General features: G+C 30.1%; 1 protein-coding gene across 1 annotated transcript; it reads right to left on the bottom strand.

Moving 5' to 3' along the window:
* Positions 1-3,208: 3,208 nt before the first annotated feature.
* Positions 3,209-4,272, bottom strand: LOC112507173 (abscisic acid receptor PYL4-like). The gene has a single exon (XM_025111621.1). It carries the CDS (start codon positions 4,122-4,124, stop codon positions 3,513-3,515), a length of 612 nt encoding a protein of 203 aa, XP_024967389.1. The 5' UTR covers positions 4,125-4,272; the 3' UTR covers positions 3,209-3,512.
* Between the last annotated feature and the right edge of the window lie 7,965 nt (positions 4,273-12,237).

A 12,237-nucleotide genomic window follows, 5' to 3' on the forward strand; every position in this document is an offset into this window, starting at 1 on the left:
TAGAGGAGCGTTCAAATAAAAACCTGCCCCATTTGTGTAAACCGTGTAAACCAATCTCATCCATCCATTTTCTTGATCAATGGTCAAGGTTAGTTTACTTTATTTTAGGAAATTAAAAATATATATATATTAAAACTTTATTTTATTTCAACAGTAAAGGCAAAAATGATAAACAAAATTTAACATTTGGTAACATTCTTTTAGATATTAATGACACTATTTTCATTTTTTAAAGCAATATATTATTTTTAAATTTAAATCACATCCATCAATAAAACATATTAATATAAGACACCATATTCAATTATATGAAGTGAATCGTTTTAAAATTTGAATTACATTATATGAACGAAATTGGTTTCACMATGAAAATGTTTCGGTTCACATAATTTATTTGCAATAAGACCCGGTTTCACGTTCATGAAACCTGTTTCATTTTCYTTTTCATAATTTATTTTCAAAATGCACCGGTTTTATTTTCCTTTTCATCAACAAAATGGATCAACTACACCATCAATGCAACGGTTTCACCATAAAAATGTTTTGGTTCACCTAATTTATTTGCAACATGAACCGGTTTCACGTTCATGAAACCTGTTTCATTTTTCATTTCATAATTTTTTTCAAAATGCATCGGTTTCATTTTGCTTCTCATAAAAAAGATTAACTACACCATCAATGCAACGGGTTCACCATAAAAATGTTTCGGTTCACCTAATTTCTTTGCAACATGAACCGGTTTCACGTTCATGAAACCTGTTTCATTTTGTGGATTTTTTTTTGTTCATCTATGTTTTGATGATTTCATTCTATAATTCAATTGTTTCATCAAGACACATTTCCTGATTATAATTCATGACAATATATGAAATCCAAATTTTTAATATTTTAATATAATTAAATATTTAAATGTTATCATTTATATAATTTCCTTTATTACGTTTCTTTAATTAAGATTTATTAATAATTTCCATATTTAATAGAAAATATTGTAAATGACCGAAATACCCTTATTAATTAAATTTAATCAAAAAAAATTCCTATTGGTCGAAATTGATTTACACAGTTTCTTAATAATGCATGATTTTTATTTGAATGTACCCCTATATATATATATATATGTGTGTGTATTTTATTAAATGGCTGCTAAACGAAATGACCATACACCATACGGTTGCATCATACTTTTAAATTTAGCAAACAGCTATAAAAGTCGGCCGTTTCACGTGGAAACTTTAAGTTTTTCGCTTTATTTTATTAGTCAAATTGAACGAACCTTCGTGCTTTCTAAATAGAGTCGTCATATACTAATTTTTTTCATCTATATATATATATATATCAAAATTAAAATTCGCTTGATTTATTTATATTATATTATAAATTATTTGACAAAAACTTTTAAAACTAGTTTTTATGCATAAAATTTATTGATGTATATTACTTAAAATTGAAGATTATAAATAATTGTATATAATTACAATTTACTAAAGCTCCATGTTTGAATTCGTGTAACTAACTGTAGATAAAAATAATCAAATTCAAAATAAACATTTTATTTTAGATATAGAAAATATAAAATATAATAAGGATAATTACTGAGTTTTGATTATTAATATTTAATTATTATCATTACAAAAAATTATGTTATTAAACAAAAGTTAAATATTTTGTTATTAATCATAATTAAAAAAAAATTGAACTAAAAAAATTACACAAAAGAACGAAAACTTTTAAATAGTTAATTTGACAATAATTTTGATATATGTTTTTCAAAATTTTATAATATTTCAAAATTTATATTTTATTCAAAAATAAAAATGTTATTGTTTTTTCAAAACCACAGAAAACTATATTATAACATCGACGACAGAGACATAATAAAATAAAACATTAAAATTGAAATGTTTCTCGTTGTATTGTGCAAGTACCCTTCTAGTATTTTCTAAGATGTCAATTCATATAGTTTGAGTGTGTTTAAGAACACCCTTTATTTACTATATCTCTTCGGTGGTTTTCGTTTCGCTTCGGATATGTTTTTCTCGACTTTTTGATTTTGTACAGTTTCTTAACTTCCTTGTTTTGTATTATTGGTTGAGTTTTGGATGATCGACTGATGCTTTTAGTCTTGGCCCCTTTTTTAATTGCATCTCAATTGTTTTTGTTGAGGGTTTTTGTATCTACTCTGTTTTATTCTATATTTTTAATGATATGTTGTCTTTCAAAAAAAGATAGGTTCAGATTATTATATATATTCTAATTTTCCAATTTAATAATCAGTTATTGTTATATTAATAGTTTTTCTAATATATTATTGAATACAAGCTAAGTTTATGATATATTAAAACAAAACAAAAATAGATGGTCTTGTTAACAAATTATTTATATGATTAAATAGAAAGTTATATGATAAAATAGAAAATCGTATATTTACATAAAGAAAAAATTTACTATATGGTAAGATAATTCATAAAAGTTAGAGAAAATTACGTTATACTATGATTCATGTAAACTAAAATTATCATATGTAAGAATATATTCAAAATCAACTTTGGTATAAATGATAACTTACGAGAAATTAAAAATATGATAGGTTTTAAGGGTGGTCATCCCGTGAGGGTGAGCAGTAGCGGATCCAGAATTTTTGTTCAGTGGGATCATCTTTAAGATAGACTAAAGGCCCGCAACTTCAAAACTCGTCTTCAGTTCGGATTGCAGGCTGCAACTCGTCGTTGTTATTTTGAGATCATATCTAGTATTCAGAGTATCATAATTTATCTTGTGATTTAGAATAAATGAAATGGTTATTTGAAATGTAAATAAAAAGTAATGATTTTGATTGCATTACGAGTAAATAAAGTGAACGTGTTTCTGGGTATAATTTGGTGTATAAATTATATATTGGAATAATCATACAAAAGTGTGTTTTTAATTAAACCCTAACTTTTAAATTTTCTGTGTTTTTGCGGTAATTCTTAATTGCATATATATATATGTATGTATATATATATATATATATATATATATATATTTTTTTTTTTTTGCATTGTGCATTTTACAATAAAAAGGATTAGTTTCGACTTGTTAACTATGAAGGGTGGAGAGTCGTACACTTCCATTTGCAATTTAAGTAATTAAATATTATTATAAATCTGAAATTTTATCCCAAACCCTGTACAATAATCCTCGTTATTAATTATATGATAAAAACTACATCATAATCTCATTATTTAATACGAAAAAACAAAGGGGAAAAATAATGCAGCAAGAACAAGAGGGCCATGGATCATCATTCCTATACCAATCAAACAGATCGTCTTTAATTTCTTAAACATCTTCAAAAATAAAGGAAAAATCCAAACCACACAGATTCACATAAACGTTCAAGGATGAAAATTTACACCATAGATTTGTTCTTCGTTGTTGTTGGATTTCTCATTTGGATCTTGTGTTCGATTGGAGATGATTTTCTGTACTTGATTCTCAGATGGATGTTGACAATCTTGATTCTCCGATCATTTTGGCCGGAATTTGTTCTCAGCGATCTTAGCTAACGACTGGAGGTTGCATTTTACGATGGTGTCAACAAAACCGAAAGTTTCTTCCTTTGTGTTCCCCGGCGGTATATCAACGACGTAAGACTCAACGACGACTGTACCATTTCCGGTTGGTGTAGGGTGGAGGGTGGTGACGGAGCGGTAGTTAGCAAGACGGTGATCACCGCCGACGACGCTGAAACTAAGAACATGGCGCTCGTCGTCAAGGATCTCGAGGCGTTCGGTGGACTTAGCGGCTGGGAGACCGGAGATGACGTGAACTTCTCGTAGGGTTCCGACGTCTCCGTTTCCATCAACAACATGGCAGCTTTTAACAAAGTGTTTATAAGCTTGTGGGTTGTCGAAGCGCCGGACGACGGACCATACGGTGGACACCGGCGAGTTAATCTGTTGGATGACGGCGGAACAGCACTGGTTTTGACCTACTGCATGGGTGTGGTATCGGGCAACGGAGTCAGGAACCCTGTTGGTGGCACAAGGCCGTGATATTTGCTTGTTGCAACCGCCGGTTGTGGTGGTGGCGATTCTTTCTAGCAAGAAAGATGATGGGTTTTGTGGATTAGAAAGCATCGTCAATGGATGGATGAACCTTCTTGAATCTTGATTTGCGTGTATATATATGAAGATGAGGTTGGTCAGTTTCCCACTTTCTTCGAGGTGGTTGATGGTGTTTCTCCAATGGCCGATTTGCAATTTGATGACAGAGAGAGATGGTTTGGTGGGATCTTAAAAGTGGGGGAGGAGGGGGAGGTTTAATGGCAGTTCATGTGAAATCAATAAAATAAAGGGCTAGTTGGTCCAGCCCTGTGGAACATAAATAAGCCTAGTAGCACAGACGTTTTCAATTTCACTTTGTTTCATCATATACAAGTTTTTGTCGGGGCATAATCGACACATATTTTTATGTGGTTTAAATATGTATCATCAGTGCCATTTTTGGGGAGGGCAGCATACAATAAATATGGCCTATATTTTTTTTTCATACTTGTATAATGTATTGAGATACATTTTAATTTTAATGTTTTGTTTTTTTATCTCAATTGATGTTATAATATAATTTTATGTGATTTGAAGAAAACGATAATGTTTTTATTTTTGAATAAAATCTAAATATAATAAAAAAAATATTGATATTAATACCAAATTAACTATTTAAAATTTCTCATTTTTGTGTGTTTCTTTAATTCATTTTTAAAATTTTTTGGTTTGATAACATATATAATTTTTATAAAGATAATAATTAAATATTTTATTAAAACTCAATGATTATCTTAATTATATTTTAGATTTTTTATATTTAAAATGAAATGATTATCCATTATTTGATTATGTTTATCTGCAGTTAGTTACACGAATTCAAACATGAAGCTTTAATAATTTGTATTTACACAAAATTTACTTGTAATCTTGAATTTTAAGTAATATATATAAATAAACAGTTTTTCATGCATAAAAAATGATTTTTAAGAGTTTTTATCAAATATCTTATAATATAGTATAGATATACAATATAGTATATAGTAGTAATTCAAAAAAGTTAATAAATAAAAGAGATAATTTTTTTAGTATCTAATATGGTCCAAAAAGAATTTTATATAATAATAAGGGCTCAAATATGTATTAATTTAATTACATTGGAAAAGAAACTATACAAAAAAAAATTAATTAGATGTTCACTTTATAGTATTGTTTATTGTTAAGTTTTTTATTTACTACTAAAATCTAAAACTATTTTGTTTAGAAAACATTGATGTATCTTCCATTATTCATCTCCAGAACTTTTGATTATTTCATACACAAGAATATTATTTTGCATTACAATATAGTAGATTTCTTTTTATTAAATAAGAAAACTCCAAACCTTTTGAAAAAAATTATCAACAATATGAGACGATCCAATATATATTTATATTTACGATTTCAAAACTATCATGTTTTTTAATACATTATTGACAGTGACGGATCCAAGATTTTTGTTAAGTGGGGTCACCTTTAAGGTAGACTAAAAACCCGCAAAATCGTCCGATGTGTTTTTAACCTAATTACAACGTTTTCGAGGGAATTTTAAAGTTTTTTGGTTGATTTCGAAGGATTTTTTAGTGTTTTTGTCGATTTCGAATAACTTTTTTGGTTTTTTTGATTGATTTCAACAACAAAAAAATTTGTTAGAGTAACATTTTTGATTGGGGTTGGGGACCCATGGAAAAATGTAATGGGGGAAAGTGAAAGGTAAATCATGTAAAACCTAAATTTTAACCTATGAATTTTTGTTTTTGAGTTTTTGACTGGGGTCCCTTCCCCCCTCCTTTAAACCACTACATCCGCTCCTGATTATTGACTCCTTGTTACCTAACCTAATATTAGGTGCATGGATTTTATGTACTCTCATATTGCTAAAACAAGAATAAGATCTCAAATTATAACCAAGATAGACTTTTGATTCTTAGATTGATGTTTTTAATAAGTTTATTTCAACCCTAAAATTTTAAAATGGTGATGAAAACATCAATATAATTTGACATGGAAACCCAAATGATCTATAATGATTTATATAAAGTGTTACTCTGAATAGTCAACATTGTGGTCGCCAGTTCCAAATGATGTCAATCTATATAATAAACATATATCATAGAATGTAGTTGGGTGTAGAATGGATTTATGATGCTATGTAAAAATAATATGATATAGACTATTAATTTAAAGTAATTATTGATTGATTTTTTCTATTAATTATCGGAAAAATGGTTTTATATAAATTATTTGTTTTTAGTTCAGTGTTATTCTGATAATGAAAACAATATATTGAACTTTCTTTCATATTTATCGAGGACCCATTTTTACTTCTCGTCCAAAACCTATAAAATATCAGAAATAGACCTATGTATCATTAAAGTTCATAAGAAATCTATGGAAATATTAAATTTAGATATTAATTACAATTTTCTTTTTCTTTTTCTTTTATAGAAAGAAGGGGATTTTATACCATCTAAATTTTGATATTAATTACAATTTTCTTTTTCTTTTTCTTTTATAGAAAGAAGGGGATTTTATACCATCTAAATTTTGATATTAATTACAATTTTCTTTTTCGTAAATGATTGTACATTTAAACTTGTAAATTTATTCGGTTTTCAAAATCCAGACATCACGCTTGACAAAAATGACAATAAAGAATACAAAATCAACTTTCTTTGAACTCTTTTATGTTAGAAAAGTTGCAACATTTACTTTGATAATAGCAAGAATAAGCCAAACTTGACTCAATTTAAGAAAAAAACGTAAAAGCCTTGACTCGAGCGGAAATACGATGAGTCTGAAAACTCTGAATTATATTTATATTTATAACGCTCCATCAAATACTGTAAATCACTATTTAAAGAATACTAGCATCAGATAAAAAGCACATCATTAAGTAAACATTTTCATTCTATATATATATATATATATATATATAAGTGATATAATAGATACTTAAACTACATTTGTTATTTTAAGTATTACAATAATCAAAACTCTCGTTAAGAAAAAAATGTATCATTTGCATTTTTTTTGCACAATTTTTTTTTATCAATTGGTTGGTTTTGATTTCAACCATTGTTATAGATTTCAAAGCTCCATCACGCTTTTATACATCCATCATCTTCTTTCAAACTATCATCTTTCTAACAATGTGAGATAATGAAAGTCAACCTTAGTTCAGATTTGAGGACCAACCAAACCTCATGTTGCCAAATCATCATCATTGGTTTCACTTTTATATTTGCACAATAATTTTTACCATTTGGTTGGTTTTGATTTCAACCATGGTTATAAATTTTAAAGAGGGTCATCTAAAATAAGACAAATATATGATGCAAACCCCATGATTTGGCACAAATGTATCTTATCCACCTTTCTTATACAGTTCCCTTTATTCAAATCTTTCAATTTTTCACCAATGTAGGACAACTAAAACTCAACCACAATTCATCATTTGACAATACTCAATGGTGTCATCTCAATACCCCAGGGTTTTCCTTTTACATATATAAAGATAAATATTTTTACCATTTGGTTGGTTTTGATTCTAATTATGGTTATACATTTCAAAGAAGGTCATACAAAATACGACAACCTTATGATGCAAATCCCATGATTTGACATAAAAACATCCAATCCACCTTTCTTATACACTTCACTTTGTTCAAAATTTCCAACTCTTCAGTAATATGCGACAACTAAAACTCAATCATAATTCACCATTTTGAAAATACTCATCTCATGGTGCTACCTCAATATCCCAGGTTTTCCTTTTATATATATAATATAAAGATAAAGATTTTAATTATGTGTTTTATACTATAATTTTACCAATTGGTTGGTTTTGTTTTCAACCATGGTTATAAGTTTCAAAGCATCCATAACACTTTTATGCATCCATCATCTTCTTCCAAATATTTCCACCAATGTAAGATGATGAAAATCAACTTTAATCAATATTTGAGGAAGACTCAAACCCCATGTTGTAGATCCTCTCTCTCAGTGATTTGATGATAATCTTTTTTACCTTATACGAAGTATTTATGTTTCTGTCTTACAGTTCCAGCGATCATCACTGAGTCTGTTCAGTGATCGCTGAGAACATGAAATGTAAATCCATCAGTAATAGCGATACTTCAAGAAGACAAAACTCATACCAAAGAACCTTCAGCTAAAGTCGAAGACTGAAACTAAAGATTAGAGACTGGCGAGTTCATGATCTGAAAGCGGTATTCAGTGATTACAACCTGGTCTATACATATGTAAAGATTGCCCAAGCCTTAGCGAATGCTGAAGAGACATTCAGGTTATTCCAGCATTGAGCAATCAAAAGAAGCTTGTTAAGCAAGATTGTTTTTGTCTTGTCCTTATATACACAATGAACAAACTCATACCCTTTCTAGAGCATAATACGGTACGGAGCCGATTAGTTGACTCTACTACCCACCAACTCCATGAAAGGATGTCTGCTCATGAATATGTTTTTGTACTATTCACTGTAACAAAGGACACATCTTTCTCTAAAGGCTTGACACGTGTTCAAACCCTACTGCATTGCATTAAATGTGCATTTAATGCAATGTGTATAAATAGATGTGTTTAATCTCCATGCAGAGATATATCTTGAACCCTAACTTACGTTCATACGTAAAAGAACACACATCTAAAGAACACATTACGCTTATCTTCAAAAGCAAGTTAGAATCCCTTTTAAGTATTCTAACTAGTTCTTACCTAGAAAGAACATACTTTCTTCTAAATCTTAAACAACAAATCATTTCTCTTTGCTAAGAATTAGTGTGTAACTTAAATTGTTTAAATAGGTTATCTTTACCTTATCTTTTCACAAACAATCTTATAAAATCTGTATTGATCCTTCTTTATCAATATACATTTTAAATTTGAAAAATTTAATGTGTTTGTATTCATCCCGCCCTTCTACACACATCTTGTAGACCCTAACGGGACCAACAAGTGGCATCAGAGTAGTGTATTTTCTATTCTTGTTGTTTAGTTGTTTTTCTGCATTATATTATCTTTTTCTTTAGATAATCTTACTGCTTGCAAATGGATTTACAAAACAAAAACACACACTTTCATGACAATGGCTCTCTTGCCAAACCACCCCGTTTTATCCGAGGCAACTTTAGTCTTTGGAAAAATCGGATGTCCCTCTTTCTGTAAGGTGTGGTCCTGAAATTCCACAATATATAGAAAATGGACCATATGTTCCATATGCTATTTCTCTGGCTGTTTCTGAAACAGCTACGACTGCCGCGATTCTTAAACGAAAAATTCCAAAGCTTCCTCATCAATGGAGTGATGAAGACAAGAAAGAAGATAGCTATAGACACTCGGGCTAGGTCTATAATAGCTATGTCTCTTTCTGATGAGGTTTATCATTCTGTTATGAAACTCAGAACCTCGAAAGCCATGTGGGACACTTTATGTGTTCATTATGAAGGAACCTCTCAGGTTCAAGAATCGAGGAAGATTAATTTAGTAAGACAATATGAAAGCTTTCTCTATGGAAAGACTGAAACATTGTGTGAAGTACATCAACGTTTTAATTGTCTTCTTATAGATTTAAGGACTTTAGGCAGGGAATATTCCAATTCTGAAACTTTAACTAAGTTTCTAGAATGTTTGCCTGAATCTTGGGATACTTATGCCATGTGTTTCAAGATGTCCAATGACATGTCCTCTCTTTCCCTCAACACTCTTTATGGGATACTGCTTCATCATGAGCAATCTCGACAGATGAAAAGGAATCTAATCAAGGATTCCAGAGAAATGAAGAGCTCCTCGTTAGCTCTAATCTCTGAAGATGCTTCAGCTGAACTCCCATTTTTTTCTTCTTCTTCTTCTCTTCCTCCTATTGTCATCACTAAGTTAGATTCTACTAACTCTGAGGATTTATCAGAATATGATCTTGTAGATTTTGATGAATCACTGGTGCTATTAACTAAATCTTTTAGAAGATTCGCCAAGGAAAGTAACTTTCGCATATCTCCTTCGCTGACCATCAATGAAAAGTTGTAACGCCCCAACCCACACATTACATAAAACACATATTTCATACAAAAGAAATACATGATATTATCCCATTCAGGTCCCTTAGTACAAGAATCTATTATAACCAAATACAAGGTCCAAAAATTCAAATACATTTCTTGTACTAATCAATCAAAACTGTACATCACTACAGATCTTCAAGCAGAAATGCATATAGAAAAATATCAAATTTTCCCTTTTTCCTTACAATCCGAACCTCCTGCAATACATAGTTAAAATCACAAAAATGAGGGTTAGACCAAAAGGTCTAGTGAGATACCCTATTTATGTTATTGTAGGGTGAAAATCATCAAAAATCTTTATAGAAAACATCCTTTCATATATAACAAACATATGAACAAATAAGAACATAATACAAGACTTCTTCCACATTTCAAGYAAAGCTTTCAATTATGCAAATCCCATACCTCTGAACCAATCAGGTTTCACATAATGCCACTTTTAACCCTTTTTCAAATCAAAACAAGGTAAAATAAAGTTTCAGGCCAAACCTGATGTTTTCTCCTCAATAACATTCAGACTATGATTTCCAATAAGAACCTTGATCCTAAATCTTTAAATCACAAAGAAATAAAGATTCCAGACCACGGTAGTCTTAAGGGATATAATAGAAAGAGTTATATCATACAACACACACATACAAATGCCACCCTTATATCCAAATTTACACCTCTCCTTGATATGCCACCCTTATCCCATGGTACACATTTCCTTAATATGCCACCCTTATCCCATAGTACACCTCTCTTTGATATGCCACCCTTATTTCCTCATCAAAAATATTTTACAAAATAACTTCAAATAGACCGCAGCAATTGAAATTATTGTTAAAAGAAAATCATTTATTTCAAAACTTCCTTTTTATGACAATATAGCATTTCTTATCAAAAACACAAAATATAACTTCAAATYCAGTCAACCTAACTTAGCCGGATTTCATCTCCGGTCAACAATCCGGACAACACCTTGTATAACCTTTGTTCGGTTAACACTTAGAATTAAATCAATATCTTTGTCCGGATAACAAGTCCGGACAATACCCCGCTCACAACTTAACCGATTTACAACAATCCGGACAATACATCGTCCAACCTTTGACCGATTTAAAACAATCCGGACAATACATCGTCCAACCTTTGACCGATTTAAAACAATCCGGACAAATACATCGTCCAACCTTTGACCGATTTAAAACAATTCAGACAATACATCGTCCAGATAAAACCCTTAAGCAAAATCCTTTGATTTCATTCCAATAATAAACAAGATTCATATAAAACCAGTAAAAGTTTTATACAAAAGAGTTTAGAAATTACTCACCTTAACAAGCTTTTGAAATCAAATACTTGAAATCAATTTGATTCTCCAGACAAGAAATAATCCGGTCAAACTCTCTTCTCTTTAAAATCACACAACTTTAACAAAAGCAAGAAGAGAATATGGAGGCTCAACCTCCCTTTTTATACTTTCCAAAGCATGAAAGGTGGCTAACTCACATACCCACATGCATGCATACATACCCCATGCATATATGATTATATAAATATATACATACCCATTTCAAGCACATATACCATGTATATATATATATATACTTCCACATATGTACATATTCTCATACACATAATCACATTATGCACATAATTTTCACATACCAGCATGATCAAATGTATCAGTTTATCATGCTATCACGTAATCATTTAATCAAATAATCATATATTAATTACCTTAGGTGATAATTAGGATCCGGTTATCACATTATCCACCCCTCAAAAGAATTCTGTCCCGGAATTTCTTTAATAAAAAAGCCATGTGTATTCTGATCTCATATTTGATTCCGATTTCCATGTTGCTTCTGGTCCTTTGTGAAACTTCCACTGAATTTTCACCAGATTTATTTCTTTGTTTCTCAACAACCTGATCTTTCGGTCAATTACAGCTTCCGGTGTTTCTACAAAATTCAGCTTACTGTCTAATTGAATATCTGGCAACGGTATAGCTAGACTCAGATCAGCCAAACATTTCCGTAGATTAGACACATGAAAAGTGTTGTGAATCAGACTCAGCTCTTCTGGCAGCTCTAACTGAT

This window comes from Cynara cardunculus, assembly GCF_001531365.2.
Source record: "Cynara cardunculus var. scolymus isolate 2C chromosome LG 2, CcrdV1, whole genome shotgun sequence".
Taxonomy (NCBI): Eukaryota; Viridiplantae; Streptophyta; class Magnoliopsida; order Asterales; family Asteraceae; genus Cynara; species Cynara cardunculus.

Coding starts and splice junctions, on each gene's coding strand:
- LOC112507173 (XM_025111621.1), bottom strand. CDS start 4,124: ATGCTTTCTAATCCACAAAACCCATCATCTTTCTTGCTAGAAAGAATC.